Raw genomic sequence first — 25,657 nt, 5'->3', positions numbered from 1 at the left:
GGTCAATTTTGAGTAATTAGTTGTTGACTAGTGATGACCTCCGATTTTTACCTTAGATGGTCATGTTGCTAATTCTTCGTGTAGCGAGTGTGTGACTGTTCAACTTATTGATTTAAGTGAGTTATATCACTATACTGTGTGGTACAATATGTATCCCCTATAGTATGTTATAGTGTAGATACATTGTAGTATGTTTGTTATGCAAGTAGGTTAGTATAGTCTTTTGCATGTTGATTGTTTGATTGCTTGATTGTATGATATGTCGACATGTTATGTTTGAGGAGTTGACAATGGATCGACACTAGATCCGAGAGCCTAGCTTACATGTATCAGGGTTAGACGCACACTAGAGCCTTTAACTATTGGGATTACTAGACATGCACTAGGGTTGTTAGTCATCATGACTAGATGTGTACCAAAGCCATTAGTCACTATTTGTTCAAGTAGATCGGTACTAGAGTCAAAATGACTTTGTTTGTATGCATTGTATGTATATTGTGGTATATGGTATTTCAGGGGAACTCACTAAGGTTTATGCTTATGGTTGTTGATTTAATGTTTTTCAGGTAGTTCCTATGATTTGGGAAAGGTTTCAGTTTGATTGTATGATGCTTACATCATTATTATTTTTTTCAATAGATTTCCGTTTTAATGATATTCAATATATTTTTACACTATGGCTCGATGGTGTTTTGGAATGATTTACAACCTTAGTCCTTTTATGAAGATGTTTTGAATGATTTACTTATTAATTTAAAAGAAATTTTGGAACGTTACACGAACCATCAACGATGTAGTAACATGATGCCACCTTTAGTTCCTTTACACTCTCACTCACTTTGTTTTCTCCCAATGTCGACGATGCTCCGACCACCAAACCCAACCAATGATGGCGAAAATGAACAAAAAATGTTACGTTAAAAGAAAACATAATGCAAATCGAATCAAGTGAGAGTGCAAATCAATGTTAGAGTTGTGGATATGGTTCGTGATTCCACAACCTTAGTCCTTTTATGAAGATGTTTTGAATGATTTACTTATTAATTTAAAAGAAAATTTGGAACGTTACACGAACCATCAACGACGTAGTAACATGATGCCACCTTTAGTTCCTTTACACTCTCACTCACTTTGCTTTCTCCCAATGTCGGCGATGCTCCGACCACCAAACCCAACCAATGATGGCGAAAATGAACAAAAAAATGTTACGTTAAAAGAAAACATAATGCAAATCGAATCAATATACAAGTGAGAGTGCAAATCAATGTTAGAGTTGTGGATATGGTTCGTGATTCCACAGCCGCCGTCAACAATTTCTTTTCCGGTGAGACCATTGTAGGGAAGATAGAGATACAGGGGTAAGAAGAGATAAGAGCTAGGATTCAATTATTAGGTAGACATGTATTGATTTAACTCTAATGATGGGGAGAGTGGTGGTGATGGAGACTGATGATAGCTTTTAGGAAGAAGATGTTTATTTAATGATTTAATTTATATAATAATTAAAACTAAATTATATAGGGTAAAGTGAATATACCTAACAACCTTATATAAGCTTAGGTACCTAACCTCATCAAACTACGTCATTTTGCATTAAATTTTCATTGCAATCATCCAAGGTTCTTAAACTTCATCCCTAAACTTGATTTACTTCAAAAAAATTTGGAAATTCATCATTATATTTTTCCTACATCCTTTCATTTGTAGCGGTAGGATATGAAGCCCATCAGGTGATATTCGATAGAAAGACGTGATGTTAAAGAAATATATTGGTGAAAGTCTTAAGATTTTGGAAGCAATCAAGTTATGAAGTTGAAGTTTAAGAACCTTAGACAATTACAATGTAAATATGATACAAACTGATGTAGTATTATGGAGTTTATATAAGGTTGTTAGATATATTCACTTTTCCCTATAAAAGAAATAAAAAAATACTATTGAAGGTAAATAGTTATTTTAAATCATATCAGGATCAAAAATAAAATATAGATGATCCGAGTAAAAAAAAAAAAAAAAAAAAAAAAGTTAGAAATAAATATGCAGATTACACCAAAGTACCAAACTACAGGAACCATTCATGTAATTTACCCTATTTTTTGCGAAAAAGAAGGAGAGCACTTTCTAATTTTTATTGTTTCTTTGTATTTCCTGAAGAAATCGTTTTATCTGCTTTTAGAATCAAATAGATCCCCATAAAAGTCATTCGGCAGTCCCTAATTTAGAAATCGATTTGATTTTGATTTGTATTTGTATTTGTTGATTGATCCGCCACACACACAGTCTGTGCACACACACACACACACAAGAAAGGAATTAAATCTAGAGAAACTGGTTTGAATATACACAACAAGGAGGGAAGGAGAGAGATAGATAGATTTGTGTGTGATGATGGAATGAAGACGAAGAGGAAGAGGTTGGAAGATGGGAAGGGCGGAGTTAGATTATAATTATTCGAATAATGGCAGAGGCGGAAGAGGAGTACCCAAATGTTGTTCGTATAAGAGGACCACTGTTATCATATGTTCCATCAACATTGTTGTTGCTCTTTACGTTTTTCAGAATCTTTATACTTCTCTTTACTCCTACTCATATCGAGATTCACACAGCGGTAATTGCTTCCATTTGTTTTCTCCCTAAAATCTCGATTTAGCGTTAACGTATTTGTGGCTTATGATTGCCTTTAATTTTTGTATCAAAACCGATCATACCCTTCTTTGGTTTAATTCGTGCCTGTGTTATGGAACCTAGTAGTAGAGTTTGTTTTTGTGCATTTTGTTGATCATTAGATGAAACCTAGTTGTGAAGTTTTCATTTGTGCAATTAAGTGATCAGTCTGCAATGTTTAGATGAAGATAAAATCTAGTTGTAGAGATTGTTTTTTGATTATTTCGCAATCTTCAAAAAGTATATAGATTATAGATAAAACCTAGTCGTGGACTTTGTTGTTTATGCACTTTATCGAGCATTCACAATTTGGGGGTTTACTAATCCCTAGAAGATCCAAGATTTCCAAATTGATCAGTAATAAGTTTGGTATGTGTTCTTGTGTACAGCAGTTACCTACACTCCAGATCAAATTAGAAACATGGAAGAATCAATGCGGATACGAAAGCAATCTGAACCTAGAAAGCTCATTGAAACTGTAAAATCCTTTCTCTTTTTTCAATTGTATCCATTTTTTGCTCTGAGTTTGCAAAAATTTGGTGTGTTTTTTTTTTGTTGGTTAAAGGTTAAACTAATCAAACAAAAAGTTGATAGAAGAGAGGAGGAGGAGGGCATGGTTGAATTACCACAGCCATTGAAACAGAAGTTAACTAATGAGATCATAGAACTACTGAGTGGATTGAATCAGAATGGTGGTGCTAACTCAACTTTACAGCATGGTAACTTTAACTCTATGAATTTCATCCCTTTCACCCTCTACACTACACTACTTGTTTTGATTTTTGAACAAATGCTGAAATGAAAAAGAAAAATAATGTTTTTTTTTTCCCTTACAGAAGCAGTTGAAGACTGGAGGCTGCAAAAACTAGAGGAAGTCAAAACAATTACTACTGGTCAAACGAAAACCTCAAAGTCAAATTCAACAATCCTACCAGATGAAGCAGGTGTTACAAAATCTATTAACTCATTCTTTTCATCATTTAATCAAAAAGAAACATAACAAGATCACATGTGACATGTTGTTTATAGGTATTCTAGCAAGAGTGTTGGAGTTCAATTGGGCTGAGTTATCACATGAAATTGGGCTTTGGATACCGGTTAATGTCATCAACAATGAACATAACGACAAGCCCGAGGGTGAAGATGATTTTGGTAATTATTTTTTCTTTTTTGTGATTTGGGAATTTAAATTTATGTAAAATAATTGAGTTAAAAAATTGTCAGATGATAGCATATTAGCTGGGAGGAGGTTGCCTCCTGAGTGTAATACAGAGCTTCATACAGACTATGGTGGTCAAGCAGTCAAATGGGGGTTGACTCATCAGAAAGAAAGTGCATATGAATGTTGTCAGGCTTGTTTAAATCAGGCTAAAAATGCAAGACCTGATGAAATGAAATGTAATATTTGGGTTTATTGTCCTGCTGAACAAGGATGCCATTCACCAGATATATACCAACATAAACTTGAAGAATGCTGGCTTAAATATGTAAGCTCTTCATTATCTCTTAAATCCATCTTTCTGTATTAAGATCATAAAAATAAACACCTATATGATTATGCAGGCAGAAACACCGAAAGTGAGCTTTAAGGATAAATATTCAGAAAGTTACAGAAGAAATCACCCGAATGCACCTTTGGTTGTTCCTTGGGTCTCGGGTGTTATAAGTTCTTGAATGATTTCATGAACCAACATTGTTTACAAATCTGTCTGAATACCTACCAACATTGTTTGCATATTGAAGGAAGGCTTGCATCTGTGTTTGTATTTGTATCTGTATCTGTATCTGAATGAATGCAGTTTTGGTGACTTGGGATCTTTTACTTGAAAGTTTTGAACTAATGTGTATTTGTGGAGTTTGTTAGTGAAAAAGACTAGAGCTGAAAGAGAAGCTTGGGGCAATGCGAAATGGCTTTGCTTTTTTTGAGTGTAATTTGAAACATTTTACAAATTGAGAATTTGGGGGGGGATTCAAGGTGTTTGGGATTGTTTTCTCAAAGTCCTCTGTATAACGATTTATGTTTTATAACTTCTTTTCCATTAAGAAATTTGCTGAAATATGAAGTGAAAATGATGTTTTGAAATTTGCATTGATCGTTTGAGTTGAACGTGCTAATGAGCAAAAAAGTAATCAAATAATCAAATGATTATGTAGTTATCTCAATTTGATTGTTGAAATCGAAATCACCACATTCAAATAACTTGTGTCTGATGTTTCAATAAAACCGTTGAATTTGATGGTATGTTAAATGACGAAGTAAATAAGCCAAATGAAATTACTAAATTTATAGGGTGTCGAGAAATTTGTTGGTAAGTTAGTCATTTTTTAATGTATTTATTTGTAATTTTGATGTTTTAGGGATGCCTACGATTTGGCTGAACTCAATGGGATTGGTTCATAAGTATTTTTTTATTATTCAAGAGTAACATACTTTTTTTTTATAAGACAAATAACTGTTTTAAAATTATTAGAAGAATGATAAGTAACTTTAATGTATTGTTCATAAAAAAAAAAAAAAAAAAAAAATCTTTATCATAATGATATTTTATGAATAAAATGTTTTAAGATGTTTAGTTCGTAGGTTTTTATGGGAATCAATTCCCATTGATGTTTTTAGTATTTTTTTTTACTTAAAACCTGTAAAATACCTAATCGTTTTTCAGGTTCTTTTAAGCAAAATTAAGCAATACCCTGAAAAGTGAAAACCCTATTCTTCTTACGATCGTTCGTTTTAAGTTTTAACCCTCCTCTTCGGTCCTCATATACGATCTTCTTAACATCAATCTATGATAACATCTTGAAGGAACTGCTCCTCCCCCTGTTCGAAGTTCTGCTGTGTTTCTTGATCGATCAAACAGGTAAAGATTATTCTCTCTTGTTGATTTTTACTCAATAATACGTATCTGGTTCCTCAATTGCACGAATTGTTGCTGTTAATAAGTGGAATTAGTGATACATAATTGGTTTCTTAAGTCGCACAAATTTCGTATTTGGAAATTGAAAAACTCAATGTGTCTGTTAACGACATAAGAGAAATTGATAATCAGAACCGAATTGAATTTCAACATATTGATTTGAAACTGAGTGATGCTGGTGAGGAAGGCCAAGAGGGAAACGAAGGAGGTAATGAATAATGAAACTGATGGTTTAAAATTACAAAACGAGGTTCAAGTAAGAGACGATTTGCATCCAAGTGTTGTAAATGTTGAGGTTAATTTCATGGCTGAATATTAAAGAAACATGAGATTCGATGATAACATGTATATGATATGATGTGGTATACTAATACTTGTTTGTTATCTTGCAGGAAAAAGCATGCAATTAGCTAACAATCCAATCCGTCAAACTCACTACAACATTCTGAATGTGAAAGAAGATGCAACCCATGAAGAAATCCGTTCAAGCTATCGATCTGCTCTTCTCACTTCCCATCCAGATAAGTTACAAAACACTTCCATTTCCAACCACCGAGATCTGGGATCTCAATTTCTCCATATCCAAACAGCTTGGGAAATCCTAGGAGATGTGAAATCACGGGCATTATATGACCAGGAGCTTCGGGTTTCAAGACATGATGAGTTAACTGCAGATGAAGTTGAGCTAGAGGATTTGGCGGTGGAAACTAGCGGTGATATGGTGGAGCTTTTTTATCAGTGTAGGTGTGGTGATTACTTCTCACTTGATTCTTTGGAGTTGAGAGAGATGGGATTTGATATATTGATAAAAGAAGGTGAGAAGATATTGTTACAAGCACATGATGATGGTGCTTCGGTGACATCAATCTTGCTACCTTGCACTTCTTGTTCTTTGAAAATCCGTTTGGTGACCAAGAAAGATATTCGGCCTTAAATTTGTGGTAATTGATTCATGATTTGATTCAAATTTTGGCATGATAGGAGTCGATTGTAAGCAACCATTTTTGAAATCGAGAAGGAGATTATCGTTGTTATAACTTGTGTTGAAGTGAATGTAGAATGTAATGTATGTATACCTTGTGGGGTGTGATGAAATGAGTTCTTGTTCATAATATGCTACTAGGTTACAACCCGTGGTTTTCATGGTAAAAGAAATATTGATAATTAAAAATGATAATGAAAAATCAATGATTTTTAAAACTTTGTCCTTATTTTTACATAAATATACTTATGTAAATTGAATAAATTTTTTTAATTGAAGATGACACCCACAATTAAAGACGTAAAACAAAATAGATTGAAACCATGAAGTAATTAACACTTGAATTAGAAAATATGAATGGGACATTATAAAACAACTTGTTGCATCTTATAATTTGTTAAACATAAAATATACATTACAATTATAAATATATTCAACAAACATTATTTATTTATAGATATATTTTGATATTCAACAAATATTCAACATACACGGTTGAAGTGCCATTTCATTTTTTTCAAAGTGCCTTTATGAAGGACTACAAATTAATGAAATACCGGTTTTAGGAAAGTTTTAGCAAGTGTCCAAAGTGCATGCTCTTAAGTGAAACATTGGCAGCTTTCTAAAAATATTTTCATTTTGGTCCCTGTTATATGTTCCAACACATTAGCTTGTTTAACATAAGATACATAAGAAAAATAAGGGAATTTACAAACTATCAAGAAAATGACAAAGGGATTGACTTTGTGATTTGATGAAATTCCTCATTTCTCATGTAAATCATAGTATCTTATGCTTTACCCACCAAATATCCATGCATGGACCACCAGATCCCCATGCACCAAAGATTCTCTCCCTTTTTTTTACTCTTAGGGGGTGTTTGGCTAAGCTTTTGAAAGGCAAAAATCCTTTTAGGAAAAGTTGCAAAAAATCAGGATTCTTTAACTTTTCCAAAAAGTTCATTTTTCCTTATATAAAAAAGTAACTTTTACTAGATTACCAAACATCTTTTGCCTTTTTATCTTTTCCTAAAACTAAAAGATATTTTAAAAGATAAAACAAACACCCCCTTAATCACGACAGTAGAAGAAAGATTGGGCTATCCATTTATTAGTATAAGGATTAGTGTACGTCTAATTCCTGTAAGGAGTTATAGCCAGAGTCTCCTAGAGGGAGAGCGGTAATTTGTGTATAGATCTATACGGAGTTGACACCCCGCATATTCGCTGTTCACTACAGCTAGACAAGCCAGTCTAGGGTGAAAGATGTCTTTTCCAAACCGAGGGCGCCTGAGAAACGCCAAAACAGGCACTCTGTCAGATAAATATGGTTATAACGACTCAATAGAATATGTTATATTAACTAGAAATTTATGCAAGGGAAACCTCACAAATAACTTTTGGCACATTGTGTTGACTGTCCTACACGTGATATGTGATGGTCCGCATTTGTTGCATTGACTGTCCAATTTCATCACGTAGAATGTCCACAATTGCCATGTTGATTCTTTCTCCTAACAAGTATAGAGTCGAACTACTGCTATTTTACAAATTAAAAAGCGTAGGACTCTATGGGAAACGTTTGTAAATGATTTTGAAAACGACAAACTAACCTACACATATACATAGTTGGAACTAGAATTTCGAATTATAGCAGAAAATATAGGATTTTCTGGAGAAAACGATTTTTCTACGATCTCGATAACGATAAACTAGAACGCACCTTCAATTTTACTCAATAAGAGGAACAAGATTTTCAACCATATTTTCCTTTTGAAAATAAGGGATTTTTATTGAAACGGTTGACTATTACTATTCAAAAGAACTATTATCATACACAACTCGTTTTTACAAATCACTTCTTATAAGGATGAACGAAAGTGATGACATACACACATATATCCATGATTTTCAAGGCAAGACTTCAAACGATTTCATAGAAAATATCGGATTTTATGAAATTACAATGATGCAAGACCATTTAGCTTTATTTTGGATTCTTTTCTACTAATATATCCATGATTTTCTAGTAAGCAGGTAATAAGGGACGTTGATGCAAGACCATTTAGCTTTAGTTTGGATTCTTTTCTACTAATGTATCTTTTGTGTAACTCGAAGAACAAATACAATATGTAAACAATGTAATTTTGTCATCTCAATGTATGATGTTTGGATTGCTCTGTTTCATTTATACTCATTTTTTATGATACTGTACAATGAAGTCACCCGCCTGCGGACGTTTCCGCCGTCTGGTACTGGGGTGTGACAGATTGGTATCAGAGCATTGTTTATAGTGATCTGGTATATCTAGCCATATGAGATATACAACTATAAATACAATGAGACTAAAACAAACTCTGCCTAAAAGTATACTTTAGGAAGATAAGTGTTTATAAAAGTTTACATAATTACTAACCCAAAATCATAACGAGAAGAAACCAAAAGTAACTAAAGGTTGAACACTACAATTTAAAATACTATAGGGGTATTTTAGGATACTATAAACCCCTCACACCTAAACTATCCCCATATACCTCGTGTCGCGAATCTTGCGCCAATGACGTAGTTGAAATTCCTCACCAAGACTTCTACTACCCGCGTCACGATGATTGCGGATGGGGCAAGGAGAGACCGAAAGAAGCCCAAGAGGAAAATCTAGAAATGGATCCTAAGCGATACCCAGAGATGAATTGTGAAAGGGAGAATTCCGACTAAGAACCCAACAAGGATAAAAGCGCCAAGGAAACCCTTGACAAGCTTTACCCGATTGGGAGCAGACCAAAGATCCTTTCACATTTCTCTTCCCAGATACGTAACCACCCAATATAAGTGCCCCTGGAATGAACATACCTAGAAACAAAACAATACCCATGCAAAGACGAGCTTAGGAATTGATTCCTACCCGGTTCAGAGCGCACCTCCACAAAAGACAATCCGATCCACAATTGATGCGGACCAAACTCCGATAGCCAACACCCTCACGAATCAGACATCCGTTTGGGTTGCAAGAAACCTGAATTGACCCCCAGTTTCCAACTCTCCGTCATGGAGTAATGGAGACCATAAGCAAAGCCCAGTGTGCAAAAGTGTAAATCCGATCCCCCACAAGTAACAAGAAAACCATTTCAAATGCCTTACGAAATCCACCAGTAGGACTAGAAAACTATGTAGACAATGTACACTCTTTAAAAGAGGAAATGGTCATTTGGAGACCACGACTCATAGCAATCAAGGCTAAGACAGCCTTAATAGCGTAAGGAACACAAAAAGGGCACCCTTAATATAAGTGGGATGGCCAAGCAGTTTGTGCGACAAAGGAGGATCATAACACTACTCGCCTTAGGTGCATACTGCAACCAGTAATAGTAAACCAAGAGGAGTACATCCTCCAAGAATCCATACAACCGAATCCGTTAACCATATTGCTAGCTATGTGATATTTTGACGGACTTAATGTCATGCAATACATGTTTCCACTCTCTACCATAACTGCATCATGGGGTTGAAGGTTGACCCAATTAACACCAGTACATTAAAATTATACGAGTAAACTCACTTGAGACTAACTCGAGTAATCACAAGCTCACTTTTAGTATGCAACAGAGTTATGTCTTCTCATGAAGGTAACCAGTACCCTAACCATGCACCAGTCCTACGAATAGACTCCGCCACTTTCCAAGCCACTATAACAGCGGCCGTGGCAGCCGTCATGGCATACTTGAATTCCAACGACACAGACGAAGTTGGAGGCAGTGTCGGTAACTTCAACCGTAACAACGCCCAAGGAAACCAATGAAGAACAACGCACTCGTGCACTCAAAAACCTAAATCTAAGAACAAGAAACAAAAGTTCGGGAATGAAAAAGGAGGTAGTTTGACTCAGAGGCTTACTAAAAGGCAACAAGCGGGATCAGTCCCTACCCCTACTAACCCTACTCCTCCCACATCAAGAAAATCATACATTGGGAACAATCCACCCTACAAAAAGTGCAAATACCATCAGTGGGGAGCCTGCCAGACATTTCGTTGTAAAAGGTGCAACAAGATGGGACACACCTCCTGCTACTGTAGGGCCACAACCCCATGCATCACCCCAACTCCCAACCCAGAAGTAAGTCCAGTTTGTCACAAGTGCGATGCAACAGGACATATCAAGAGAGATTGTCCAACACAGATGACTAACGAAGGAGTCGACGACTAGACAGGAGTTGAAGACAAGGAACCCTACCGCAGATTTTGGTATGTTCCACGACAAAGAACACTATAATAAAAATAACTAAACCGCCACCATATGGACTTTGGAAAATCAAACATAGAAATAGAAGAACACATGCCTACATAAATACGCATGTCAAGATTTCTAGTCAATGAGTGTTGATTTTCTACATAAAAACAATTAAACTGAAACTTTGGAAAACCGTTATCGAGTTATCAAACTAGACTTAGCCAAAAGAACTAGATATGAAACATCCAAAAAATAAGGTCCAAAAATTTCAATTAAATTATTAAATAAACCATAATTATCAAAATCATTTCATCCAAAAACATAAGTCATCGTATCAAATCAGAGTATCATATCAAAACACATGTCAATATATCAGAGTAAAACATCCCAGGCTAAACAAACGGTGTGTGCACTGTAGTCATCCCGAGCTCTTCCCCTTGATACTGAAAGTTCCTGAAACCAAAACTAAAAACTATAAGCACGAAGCTTAGTGAGTCTCCCCAACGTACTACATACCATACACATAATCACATAAATTGGGCCCTCGCCCTTCCTCAGGTCCCGCCCGGCATCAGACAAAGTCCGACATCAGGCCCCGTCTGGTATGGAGCCCCACTCGGTATACCGATATGTTTCTTACAGGCCCCGCCTATCTCTGGGCCTCGCCGCTATACACATACAGACAATAACATATAATCATGCTAGCACATAAGGAATTATTCATAATACTATATATTCCTGTCCAGTCCTAAGGCCTTGCGTAACATGGGCCCCACCCATACTATGCTAATGATGAGATATGGAACCATGTCCACTCTTAGCTAATGATGAGATATGGGACCCCGCCCACACTCACCTCCCTACTAGACATATACACGTATCACAAAGACAACAAGTATAATTAAACATGCATTCTTTCCTCGGGTACCACCCGACATCGAACCGTAGTTCAAAAACTTACATATAATAATTCCTCGGTCCCCGCCCGACATCGGACCGTAATCCAGAAAGCATACAAACATTCCTAGGGCTTTTCCCGACATCGGACCAAAGTCTGGAAACATATAAAACAAGCACATGCAAGAATCACGAAGACATCAAGCATACAATCATTCCCCTGGCACCGCCCGACATCGTATTAGAATCCGGAAACATAATAACCTACATCGGGCATGGCTCGGCATCGAACCTTAGTCCGGAACATACTAACATACATAAAAGGGCCGACATTGGTGCCTTTGACCCGTTCCTATAGGAGAAAACTCACATCACAAAGTTGATTGAAGAATCCCATGGATAAACCTTTGGCTGCTAGCTGGCAGATCCCCGAACTGCTGATCTCTCGACTCACCGAGCTACTGATCATCGTACAAATTAGATAAGTCTGTGATTCTCCTAACTTAACCATAAGTCCTCACTGGGGTAAATGACCATTCTACCCCTCACATACTCTTGTCCCAAAATGAACTCTACGCAAACCTTGGCCCAAAAGATAAACACTTCCACCAGGCCCAATATATGGCCAAATTCCAATTGGGCCCAATCCCTTCACATGGGCCTCAACCTAAGTCCCAATAATGTTTCTCTAGTCCAAAATTCCAATTCCTATGGCCCATTAAAGCCCAAGATACCAGACATGGAAAATGGCCCAAACTGAGGCCCAAACAACGCCAAGCCCAAATCTGATGAGTATGCGGGGTGTAAACCTCTGTATGCTAAGCGTATAGGTTGTATGGCTTGTAGCCTTATATGCTGCACGTACATGTATGTACGCCCAACGTACGACTCTCTTAAGCCACTTTTCCCATTAAACACTTAATACTCTTTTTCCAAAGGCTATAATCACATATCCAAGTCCACTTCAACGTCTTAATCCATAAAGTGTGGCTTGCAACCCACCAAATAGGCCCAAACTTGAAATATGACAACTAAATTCCATGGAAATGGCTAGAACTCATGCATGACCACAAAAGGACCTTAAAGATCGAAACTTTAATGTTATTGGGACATTTAGCACTAAGGGCGGCAACCCTAAGCCTAGAAACAGATTGGACTCATAAAAATCCATTCATTGGACCTAAAAAGTGATGGGTTTTTATCCAACAAAAAGGTCCAAAAATTCATTTACATAAATCTATGTGTTCATGAGGAAAGTTGAAAGCTTTTTACCTCAAATGAGTGCCAAAAGGTGATGTTATCTCGGATCCTTGAGCTCAAGCTACTCAAGTTCTTTTTCTTCAACTTCTTCCCTCTGCTTTCAAGCTTCTAAACACTACAATGAACTTCACAAGGCCAAAAATACACAAAGATGAGGAATGAGAGGCTATCTAGGGTTTTTGAGGTTAAGAGGCTGGTTAGGTGGATAGGGTTTGATTCATAATGTTCTTTACATCGTGCTTAACACTAAAAATTAGGGTTTAGGGGCTCTGAATGTACGCCGGGCGTACACCTCCCACACCCGCGTCCATTTACTCCTTCTATGTTGGGCGTATCCCCAACTTACGCTGGGCGTACTTCTGCGCTCGCCACCTTGCATGTATGGTATATTCTTGCCACTTTTCTCCATTAGAGACCGATATTGCCAATAACTTCAAAGTGTCATATCTTCCTCATCCGAGGTCCATTCCCGATGAACCTTATATCCACAAAAAGGTGACGAGAAGCCCTATGCTCCTAACAATGTGCCCAAGCCTTAAAGCCTTCCAAATAAAACCCAAAATTCATAAAGAGCACAAACTGCCACTTTTCTAATATACCCTTTGGCTCCCAGACACGACCTAGCTCCATGATACCTCAATTACATAATCCATACCTAAATGGGTCTAGATCTCTGTTTTCTAAAGGCCCTAATGTAACGCCCGTGTTTCTAGGCTTGCCATTTTTAGCAATGTAATAGTCTAGGTTAACCTTGTAACTCAACTTGAAATAATAAGAATGTATTATTTGTGAATTATTTGAATTATGTGATTTATGTGTGTATTTTCTTAATTTTTATAATTTAATGAATTAAGAATAAAATAAGCGTCAAAATTTAAGTGTGAGATAAGCCCTACATCTTGCATAAAGTTGTAGTGGTCGAAACAAGGATTCCGGAGATATAAGGAATGCCAAAATCCGAGTTATAACGAAGAAGTTATGACCTGTCGAAGTTTCGCGACAGAACCGACACGACGCCGAGTGACGTAAAATATGAATTTAAGATAGAGCGATATTTAGCTTTAGCGATCTAAACGAAAGTCGTAGATTTCGTTAAACCGAGAGCATGCATAAAAGGAACGCCCAAATCTGACTTCGTATGAGGAAGTTATGATTTTATGAAGTTTCGACTTAGCAGTATACAGCCCGAATACTCGATTTGAGATCGAGCGGTTTTTAGCCGAAACAATCTAAATGAGAATCGAAGATCTTGTTGTTAGTAGCGAAGCAATGAAAAGTTAGGCGAGAACGGACGTCAGACGAAGAAGTTATGAATTTATAACGAAAATTTTCTGTCCCGGCCTTCTAAAAATAAATAATAAAAATCAAAATCAAAATTAGCCGACGGAATCTAAATGAAAGTTGTAGAGTATGGTCTGACCTTTGCGTGAATATAAAGAACGTCGAAAACGGAGCTCGTATGCGAAAGTTACGCAATTTAGAAGTTTGACAAGTCAATTACGCCCCACGTAATTTGAGTACGCCCCGCGTACTCAGTCGGATGCAACTTGTCTGACCAATACTCGAGTGCCACCAGTCGACGCACGTAGTGACGTCAAAGTACGCCCCGCGTAATCCCAGACCCAGCAGCCTATAAATAGAACTCGAATTCAGCCATTTTCTCTTGTTCAAACTCTTCTCTCTCTCAAAGTTTTGCCTCGTTTTGCATGTCGTTTATACCCCAAAGCCCCGGTAATATTCCCGAGCCCCGAAGTAAGATCCGAAGCCCCGAGGATCCCGAAGAGCGTTATTCCCGAGCCGAAACGCTGCCCGCGAGGAGCCCGGTTTTGTGAAGATCTTCCAGATCTACGGAGAAACACCTCTTCTGCAAGCCGTAGTGCTGCCCGGTCATCTTCTGATCAAGTGAGTGTGTAGTTATTTTCATTCCAACGCAATATTATGAAGTATTTCCTATAAAATACGTGTTATGTGTATATACTTGGTTGTTATACGTGTGAGTGTATATTCACTCTCTTCTATCTTATAGATCTGATGTATTCTCTATGAAATACGTGTTATGTGTGTATGCCTCATCTGTTATGTGGAATATGTATTGATTAAAACATGTTTTACAGGTTTTTAAACTATGTATAAAAATGTATATTTTTATCTACTAATATGTTGGGTAGAACATGGGTAGATAATTGGTGTGTAATAAACAGATGAGAGGCCTCAGTGTTATTGGTGTTATTCTAGTCATTCAGCAGAGTATGGATGACGACCACGGACTATTCTAGACTGTCCTGTGGAACACTAGCAGGCTCATTACCTGTAGGTGTTGTGAACGACGTGTTCACCGGTGTACTCTATCCCCCACATGGTTGCCTTTAGGACACTTATTGTTGAGGAAGCCCCTCTGCAGTGATGTCCGTCCCGATGAAAAATCCTGAAATAGGTTCCTTATAATAGACGTTATTTTTAGGAACGTAAGGTGAGGATAACGGGAATGGGTAATCGGGTTTATTGTTGATTGTTGAAATTAAATATAATTATTGTGGGTTGAAAACCCTATATGCTCACTAGGCTCCCAAGCCTGACCCACTCAGTTGATTTATTTTACAGGAAGTGGCGCAAGAGCTTAAGATGGGCGAACATCAAGTTGTTTTGTTTACAAGTCTGTATATGTATATATTTGTTGAATGACTTGTAATGCTATCGTTTATGCTTTATGATCTGTATCGGAACATGACATCCCGACTTTTGATTGTGAAATGAAATCATATTTCTTTATGAAATGTTTTGATAAATATCTATTTTATCATGTTTTGTTTTTGGGAACAAATTCCGCATTTCTTTTAAAATTAAAAGGATTTACTCTGAAAATTATTTTAAAAAGCATAAATGAAATCGGACTTTTCTGGCCGAGATTTTGGGGATGTCACAGTTGGTATCAGAGCATTAGTTTAAGCGAACTAGGAATTTGTAGGATTTCTAAACTTAAACTTAGCATTCTAAGTGGAGATTGCGAGGTGTGTGTCTGTTGGATCTTAGACACAAGCACTAGTTTATTTTAGGAAAGTTGCCTAAAATGCTTTTATGTGCTAAATGTTATATGTTGCCATATATGATATTATTTGTTCGGATCTATGGTTTGTTGCCAACCGGATCTGAAGGTTTATGTGTTTAGGATTCTAAGCGTATGTATACGATATTAGAACTAGCATGTAATCGTTTGGAGTAATAAGGTGAAATTATTCGGTGTATAGATCAAAATGGTGAGAACAAGAAGCGGAGTTGGAAATGCTAATGAAAACAGGAATCAACCGCCTGTAATCGAGCAAGTACCTGTCGTAGCTGCTGCACCTGAGCCGGTAACAATGGTTGGTGTACAAATGATGATTCAAATGATGTTGGATCGTCAGATGGAAGAAACAAGACGCCTGCTTAGGCAGAATCGTGAAGAACCGTCAATTCAAGCGGAAGAGCCCGAGGAGAATGGAGGGCAGTCTGAAGGAGAAAACTTTAGTGGGATCATTGGTCAAGACGAACAACCAGTGGTTAGACGCAATAACCAGTATGGAGGAAATGATGGTCGTGGGTGCAAGTATAAGGGTTTCATGGCATCCAAACCACCATGCCTATCCGGAAGCCCGACGCCGGTACAAGTTATGGACTGGGTCTCTGAAATGGAGACTATGTTTGAAAGTTGCGAATGCAGCAACAGGCAGAAGACCGCTCTTGCGATCCCTATGCTAAAATCTGGCGTGTTGAGTTGGTGGAAGCTTTTAGCTAACTCTATGCCCAAGGGAGAAGCAAGCAAAATGTCTTGGGAAGACTTTCTGGAACAACTAAAACTGCAATACTTCTCCGAGCAGGACCTTCTGGAAATCAGTAATGAGTTTCAGAATTTGAAGAAAGGGAAATTGAGCGTTACTGAATACGCTACAAGTTTCATGGAAAAGATGAAGTTTACCCCATATTTGGTGCCTACAGAACTCTCTAAGGTCAACAAGTTTGCCCTTGGACTACCATCGGACTATGGTCTAATGGTTAAGCAAGCAACCACATTGAAAGCCGCCATCTGGGTTGCTAGAAATGTTGAGACCCAGATCAGGGAAAAAGGTCTAGAAAGGTCAGAGGTTGGTGAGAAAAGGAAAATCGATGGATTTTCAGGGTCCAGCAAGAAAAGTAAATTCTCGAAGTCTAGTTCGAGAGGAAGTGGAGGAAAGGTAGAGGCGAAATGGTGCGACAAGTGCAAGAAGAAGCATCATGGGAAGTGTGGCGGGGAAACCACATGCTACAAATGTGGAAAGCCAGGGCATTATGCCAACGAATGCACCTTCACCAAGAATGTTTGTTATGGTTGCGGTGAGGAGGGGCACATCTCAAGGGATTGTCCGAAGAAGAAGGAGGCAGCAAGACCCAACATTCCGCCAAAGCCAAAGGCGAGAGCATTCCAGATGACACTGGAAGCTGCTAAAGATGAAGCTGATGTCGCTTCAGGTACCTTTCTCGTTAACAAATTGCCTGCCCAAATTTTATTTGATTCTGGAGCCAACTACTCCTTTATATCGCATGAATTTGGTAGAAAACTAGCTTTGCCTATTATGAGACTAGATAATGCTTTATTAGTCGAAGTTGCTAGTGGCAAGATTGTACCTGTTAGCCATCGTATGAAAAACATTTTAATTGATTTGAATGGGAATAAGTTCCACGAGGAATTATTACCTATAGAACTTAATGGTTTCGACATCGTTTTGGGAATGGATTGGCTTAGTGCCAATGATGCCGAAATTTTATGCAAGAAGAAAATAGTGAAAGTGAATCCGCCTGGAAAGGAATCGTTTATGGTGTATGGAGATAAACGCAGAGTAAATTTTGGAATCATTTCTCTAATGAAAGCCAGAAAATGTTTGACCAAGGGATGTACATCATATTTAGCATTCGTGATCGATGCTAAGAAGGAAAAGAAGGTGATGCAAAATATTCCTGTTGTGTGTGATTATCCGGAAGTATTTCCCGAAGATCTTCCTGGATTACCGCCCGATCGACAAGTAGAATTTCGTATTGACTTGTTGCCCGGAACAACGCCAATTGCAAAAACACCTTATCGATTAGCACCGACGGAGATGAAGGAGCTAATGATGCAACTTCAGGAGTTATTGGACAAAGGTTTCATTAGACCTAGTTCATCACCCTGGGGAGCTCCGGTGTTATTCGTAAAGAAGAAAGATGGAAGCATGAGGATGTGCATTGATTACCGAGAGCTGAATAAGGCAACAATAAAGAATAGATATCCGTTGCCGAGGATTGAAGACCTATTCGATCAGCTACAAGGTTCAAGTTATTTCTCAAAGATCGACTTGAGGTCAGGATATCATCAGCTAAAAGTAAGAGAGCAGGATATAGAGAAGACTGCATTCAGAACCCGATATGGACACTATGAGTTTTTGGTTATGTCGTTTGGACTAACCAATGCTCCCGCAGCATTCATGGATTTAATGAACAGAGTTTGTAATCCGTTCCTTGATAAATCTGTGATAGTGTTCATTGATGACATTCTGATTTATTCAAAAAGCCAAGAGGAGCATGGCAGACACTTACGAGAAGTTTTGGAAGTCTTGAAGAAGGAGAAGCTGTATGCGAAGTTCTCTAAATGTGATTTTTGGATTCGAGAAGTCCAATTCTTGGGTCACGTGGTCAACCAAGAAGGTATAATGGTTGATCCAGCAAAGATTGAAGCTGTAATGAAGTGGGAACAACCAAAAAGTCCCACGGAGATTCGAAGCTTTTTAGGATTAGTCGGATATTACCGAAGGTTTATCCAAGGCTTTTCTTCGATTGGTAGTCCATTAACAGCTTTGACCCACAAAGGAGCTACTTATGCTTGGAGTGATAAGCATAATGAAGCATTCGAGAAGCTAAAGAAGAAACTATGCGAGGCACCGATACTTTCTCTACCCGATGGAGTTGAAGACTTCGCTGTTTATAGCGATGCGTCTGGTGTTGGATTGGGTTGTGTTTTGACCCAAAGAGATAAGGTGATCACGTATGCATCTCGACAGCTGAAAGAGCATGAAAAGAACTACCCGACTCATGATTTGGAGTTGGCAGCGGTAGTTTTCGCTCTGAAAATATGGAGGCATTACCTCTATGGCACGAAGTGCAAACTTTTCACTGATCATAAGAGTCTCCAATATCTCTTTAGTCAGAAAGAATTGAATATGAGGCAATGACGCTGGCTGGAACTACTTAAAGACTACGACTGTGAGATACTTTACCACCCCGGTAAAGCCAATGTTGTCGCTGATGCTCTCAGTCGGAAAGTCAATCTTGAAAAGAGAAGGCCAAGAGCGTTGAGAATTGAAGTTGTCTCAACCATTTTAGAAAGTATAAAGAAAGCTCAAGAGGAAGCTTCGGAGAAGAATGACCGGAAGGAAGAACGTTTGGGCAAAACGTTGGTGTTCGGTGTAAACAGTCACGGACTGAAGGTGTTCCAAGATCGGATTTGGATACCTAAGACAGGAGGAGTCAGAGATCTTCTGATGGAAGAAGCTCACAAGACCATGTACTCAATTCATCCCGGTAGCACTAAAATGTATAGGGACCTGAAACCCTATTATTGGTGGCCGACGATGAAGCTCGACATTGCGAAGTATGTGGCCGAGTGTGTGACTTGTGCAAGAGTCAAGGCACAACATCAGAAACCGTACGGGAGTTTAGAACCATTGCCTGTGCCTATGGGTAAGTGGGAAGACATTACTATGGATTTTGTCACTAAACTGCCCAGAACAAAGAATGGTCACGACATGATTTGGGTGGTCGTCGATCGATTCACTAAGAGTGCGCATTTCATAGCAGCCAATGAGAAATGGTCTATGGAAAAGCTTGCGAATTCTTATGTGAAGGAAATTGTGAGACTTCACGGTGTTCCGCTAACAATTGTGTCGGATCGTGATAGTCGTTTCACCTCAAGATTTTGGAAAAGTCTACAAGAGGAATTGGGTACCAAGTTGTGTTTAAGTACAGCTTACCATACGCAGACTGATGGTCAGAGCGAACGGACGATACAAACACTTGAAGATATGTTGAGAGCGTGTACCTTGGAATTCCTAGGTAATTGGGATGAACATTTACCTTTGGTAGAATTTTCCTATAATAATAGTTTTCACTCGAGCATAAAGATGGCACCTTATCAAGCCTTGTATGGACAGAAGTGTCGTACGCCGTCTTGTTGGCTTGAGGCTGGGGAAAAGCTGTTTATGGGGCCGGAGATAGTCCATCAAACTGCTGAAAAGTTGAAAATAATTAGGGAGAGAATGTTAGCAGCTCAGGATCGTCAAAAGAGTTATGCTGACAAAAAGCGAAGACCGATGACTTTTGAAGTTGGAGATTCGGTTTTGCTTAAAGTCTCGCCGTGGAAGGGACTTATAAGATTTGGAAAAAGGGGAAAGTTAAGTCCAAGGTTTATTGGACCGTTTAAAGTTCTTCAGAGGATTGGGAACCAAGCTTACAAGCTCGAACTACCCGAAGAACTGAATGGAATTCATAACACTTTCCATGTGTGTTATTTGAGGAAGTTCACGGGAGAAGTTTCCGACATAATTCCACTTTCAGAGTTGAGGATCGATGAGAACAAAAGGTTGATTGAGGAACCGGAGGCAATTGTTGACCGAAAGACTAAGAAATTGCGACGTAAGATGGTGGAGTTAGTGCTTCTCCGATGGAAACACACGAATGGGCCAAATCTCACCTGGGAGACGGAGAGTGACATGATGAGTCGCTATCCGCATTTGTTTGCTGGTGTGTGATTCCGGGGACGGAATCATTCTAAGGTGGAGAGAATTGTAACGCCCGTGTTTCTAGGCTTGCCATTTTTAGCAATGTAATAGTCTAGGTTAACCTTGTAACTCAACTTGAAATAATAAGAATGTATTATTTGTGAATTATTTGAATTATGTGATTTATGTGTGTATTTTCTTAATTTTTATAATTTAATGAATTAAGAATAAAATAAGCGTCAAAATTTAAGTGTGAGATAAGCCCGACATCTTTGCATAAAGTTGTAGTGGTCGAAACAAGGATTCCGGAGATATAAGGAATGCCAAAATCCGAGTTATAACGAAGAAGTTATGACCTGTCGAAGTTTCGCGACAGAACCGACACGACGCCGAGTGACGTAAAATATGAATTTAAGATAGAGCGATATTTAGCCTTAGCGATCTAAACGAAAGTCGTAGATTTCGTTAAACTGAGAGCATGCATAAAAGGAACGCCCAAATCTGACTTCGTATGAGGAAGTTATGATTTTATGAAGTTTCGACTTAGCAGTATACAACCCGAATACTCGATTTGAGATCGAGCGGTTTTTAGCCGAAACAATCTAAATGAGAATCGAAGATCTTGTTGTTAGTAGCGAAGCAATGAAAAGTTAGGCGAGAACGGACGTCAGACGAAGAAGTTATGAATTTATAACGAAATTTTTCTGTCCCGGCCTTCTAAAAATAAATAATAAAAATAAAAGTCAAAATTAGCCGTCGGAATCTAAATGAAAGTTGTAGAGTATGGTCTGACCTTCGCGTGGATATAAAGAACGTCGAAAACGGAGCTCGTATGTGAAAGTTACGCAATTTAGAAGTTTGACAAGTCAATTACGCCCCGCGTAATTTGAGTACGCCCCGCGTACTCAGTCGGATGCAACTTATCTGACCAATACTCGAGTGCCACCAGTCGACGCACGCAGTGACGTCAAAGTACGCCCCGCGTAACCCGAGTACACCCCGCGTAATGAGTACGTCCTGCGTAATTTGAGTACGCCCCGCGTAATCCCAGACCCAGCAGCCTATAAATAGAACTCGAATTCAGCCATTTTCTCTTGTTCAAACTCTTCTCTCTCTCAAAGTTTTGCCTCGTTTTGCGTGTTGTTTATACCCCAAAGCCCCGATAATATTATGAAGTATTTCCTATAAAATACGTGTTATGTGTATATACTTGGTTGTTATACGTGTGAGTGTATATTCACTCTCTTCTATCTTATAGATCTGATGTATTCTCTATGAAATACGTGTTATGTGTGTATGCCTCATCTGTTATGTGGAATATGTATTGATTAAAACATGTTTTACAGGTTTTTAAACTATGTATAAAAATGTATATTTTTATCTACTAATATGTTGGGTAGAACATGGGTAGATAATTGGTGTGTAATAAACAGATGAGAGGCCTCAGTGTTATTGGTGTTATTCTAGTCATTCAGCAGAGTATGGATGACGACCACGGACTATTCTAGACTGTCCTGTGGAACACTAGCAGGCTCATTACCTGTAGGTGTTGTGAACGACGTGTTCACCGGTGTACTCTATCCCCCACATGGTTGCCTTTAGGACACTTATTGTTGAGGAAGCCCCTCTGCAGTGATGTCCGTCCCGATGAAAAATCCTGAAATAGGTTCCTTATAATAGACGTTATTTTTAGGAACGTAAGGTGAGGATAACGGGAATGGGTAATCGGGTTTATTGTTGATTGTTGAAATTAAATATAATTATTGTGGGTTGAAAACCCTATATGCTCACTAGGCTCCCAAGCCTGACCCACTCAGTTGATTTATTTTACAGGAAGTGGCGCAAGAGCTTAAGATGGGCGAACATCAAGTTGTTTTGTTTACAAGTCTGTATATGTATATATTTGTTGAATGACTTGTAATGCTATCGTTTATGCTTTATGATCTGTATCGGAACATGACATCCCGACTTTTGATTGTGAAATGAAATCATATTTCTTTATGAAATGTTTTGATAAATATCTATTTTATCATGTTTTGTTTTTGGGAACAAATTCCGCATTTCTTTTAAAATTAAAAGGATTTACTCTGAAAATTATTTTAAAAAGCATAAATGAAATCGGACTTTTCTGGCCGAGATTTTGGGGATGTCACACTTAAGCCTTATGATAATCTATCTTCATGCCACAATCCCAAATTAGGAAAGCGATTCGGAACAGGGCGTTACAAGATATCACATAAAATAGGGATGGGATTTAGAAACGGAAAACCGGACCGGAACCAGAATCAGACCGGAACCGGATCCGTTAGAAACGGAATATATAGAATTGGTTCCGGTTCCCGGTTTAAAAATTGGCTTTATCCGGGTTCTGGGTAATTTGGGTTTGGGTCCATTGGGTCCGGGTAAACCGAGTCTAAAAACCGGAACCGATTTTTGGAACCGGAACCACTTTTAGGCCCGAAACTGTTTTTTTTTTTTGAAACGTTTTAAAGATGCATATCTCATTCGTTTCAACTCCGATTGACATACGGTTTTTTCCTACATGTAGTTTAGAGTTGTACATGATTTTAGACTATAAATTTGTCATTTTCAGTTTTATATTCATTGACTTACAGTCCCCCAAAGTCGATATATCAAAGCTAGTAGTTTTTAATTTTTCAGTTTTTTTGTATTCGGTGAAAGTTTTAAAACATACAGTATGTACATGATTTTAGACTATAATATTTTATGGGACACTCTGACATTTTGAAATAAAGTTGTAATTGATATGAGTTTTAAAAATAATCGTAACTGGATTTTGTGGTTTATGGGAATGTAATTTGATTAGTCGAAAATGAAAATTTTCTTTTGAAAATTGGGTCGTTACATGTATGAAAACTATCAAGGTAGTTTTATTTGTCCAAAAACTACTCCAACTATCAAAACCAGTTTATAACAGTCATAAACTGTCACTAAAATCGGATCATTAATAAGGATCAAAATTAAGTCAAAAATCGGGTTCATTTATAGAAAATTCAAATTTCTATGGCATTTTTTATATAGCAATATAACTCACATAAAAAAAATTTCAGCCCCAGCCAGGGGCTGCCGCCCCTTGAACCCTGCTCCCAGGGGCGTTGCCCCCGGACCCATGTTCGTTTGGGGGTACACCCTTAAATGAAAGTCTACTTTGAATCTTGAATGAACTTAAACAAGTGTGCACTCTGCAACTTCCTTACTTGTTTAATATTCATCAAGATTGATTTTTTGTCAACAAGTCAATCCATTACACATAAATACACATTGATGATACAAAATCACCAACAAACCTCCCCCATTTAAGTGTAATCTTGATTAACTTAAAACAAAACATAACAAGAACAAATTGATGCATAAATGAAATGTCGTGACGATTGAATTTCACATTAGTATATTATTCGATCTAAATATTTGAATATCAGGGTGCCACTAAGGATTGAACCCTTTCTATTCATAGTGAATACATGAAAATAATACACACAACAGTTTATATTCACATAAGTTCTAACTTGACACTATATTTTACTAGTTTGTGTCCCATCCTTCAATAAGCATATCAAATCCAAGTCCTAACTTCTTGAAGCAGCTGAACTTCATGCTTATATAGGTAGTCCTTTTAATTTTGCACGTGCAAATGCATTTTTTCAAAAGAACTAATAAGAATATAAATTCAACCTCCTTAACTTGCAGTACTGAACACATGCCTTGGGATGATGATAATAATGTGTTCCAACCTTCAAATACCAAGCTTTCCACATTGAATTCAGCATCTAATATTACATTAGATGGGAATTAGGTATCTCAATATAAAAGATTTTAAGTGGACTTTAACCCCATCCCTACAACCACCGTGTGCACAAGATCTCTTGCTAACCCTTTGGTTACATGATCGACTAAATTCAAATGCGTTCTTACAAACTCCACAGATATCACACCAGTCATCATGAGCTCACGAATCATGCTATGTCTAGCACCTAAATGTCTAGACTTTCCATTGTACACTTAACTATAAGTCTTAGCCAAGGTTGCAACACTATCACATTTGATATAAATGGTAGATATTGATTTGGTCCATACTGTAATTTCATAAATCAAATTCCTTAGCCACTCATCTTCTTTACCAACAGAATACAATGCAACAAACTCAGATTCCATGGTTGAGTTAGTAATACAAGTCTGTTTCTTGGATGCCCAAGAAATGGCACCTCCTCCAAGAAGAAACACCCAACCACTAGTAGATGAGTGATCCTGTAAGTTGTTAATCCATCTGGAATCTGAATAACCTTCCAAAACAGAAGAATAACCACTATGAGTTAAACCATAATTCATGGTCCTTTCAAATACTTTAATACTCTACTCACAGCTTGCCAATGATGTGTACTAGGATTACGAGAATATCTATTAAGCCTTCCCTAAATATATGCTATATCAGGCCTAGTACTAGTCATGGCATACATTAGACATCCAATAGCCCTTGAGTACTAGTCATGGCATACATTAGTAATACAAGTCTGTTTCTTGGATGCCCAAGAAATGGCACCTCCTCCAAGAAGAAACACCCAACCACTAGTAGATGAGTGATCCTCTAAGTTGTTAATCCATTTGGCATCTGAATAACCTTCCAAAACAGAAGAATAACCACTATGAGTTAAACCATAATTCATGGTCCTTTCAAATACTTGAATACTCTACTCACAGCTTGCCAATGATGTGTACTAGGATTACGAGAATATCTATTAAGCCTTCCCTCAAAATATGCTATATCAGGCCTAGTACTCGTCATGGCATACATTAGACATCCAATAGCCCTTGAGTATTTCAAGTTGAAATACTATAGATCCTTTATTAGGTAGAAGCTTAAGACTAGGATATATAGGAGTCCTAACAGGAGAACAATTCTCAAAATTAAACTTTTTCAATGTCATCTCAATGTAATG

General features: G+C 37.8%; 2 protein-coding genes across 3 annotated transcripts; both read left to right on the top strand.

The window, feature by feature from the left end:
* The first annotated feature begins 2,080 nt into the window (after positions 1-2,080).
* LOC145023393 (uncharacterized) lies at positions 2,081-4,747 on the top strand. Of its 2 annotated transcripts, none has more exons than XM_078976747.1 (7): positions 2,081-2,608; positions 3,054-3,142; positions 3,230-3,383; positions 3,501-3,608; positions 3,694-3,816; positions 3,889-4,151; positions 4,228-4,747. In XM_078976747.1, the coding sequence occupies exons 1-7, from the start codon at positions 2,422-2,424 to the stop codon at positions 4,336-4,338; spliced, it is 1,035 nt and encodes a 344-aa protein (XP_078832873.1). In that variant the 5' UTR covers positions 2,081-2,421; the 3' UTR covers positions 4,339-4,747. The 2 variants fall into 2 exon arrangements, with proteins under 2 accessions (XP_078832873.1, XP_078832874.1); XM_078976748.1 differs by having other exon boundaries at positions 2,082-2,608; positions 3,057-3,142.
* A 574-nt stretch (positions 4,748-5,321) lies between these two features.
* Positions 5,322-6,693, top strand: LOC145023227 (DNAJ heat shock N-terminal domain-containing protein). Its single transcript, XM_078976745.1, has 2 exons — positions 5,322-5,522; positions 5,972-6,693. Exon 2 carries the CDS (start codon positions 5,980-5,982, stop codon positions 6,511-6,513), a length of 534 nt encoding a protein of 177 aa, XP_078832871.1. The 5' UTR covers positions 5,322-5,522; positions 5,972-5,979; the 3' UTR covers positions 6,514-6,693.
* Positions 6,694-25,657: the final 18,964 nt, after the last annotated feature.

The sequence above is a fragment of the Lactuca saligna genome, chromosome 1, assembly GCF_052625555.1.
Source record: "Lactuca saligna cultivar CGN05327 chromosome 1, ASM5262555v1, whole genome shotgun sequence".
NCBI lineage: Eukaryota > Viridiplantae > Streptophyta > Magnoliopsida > Asterales > Asteraceae > Lactuca > Lactuca saligna.
Note: the sequence above shows the minus strand (reverse complement) of the source record. Positions and strands in the feature narration are given on the sequence as shown.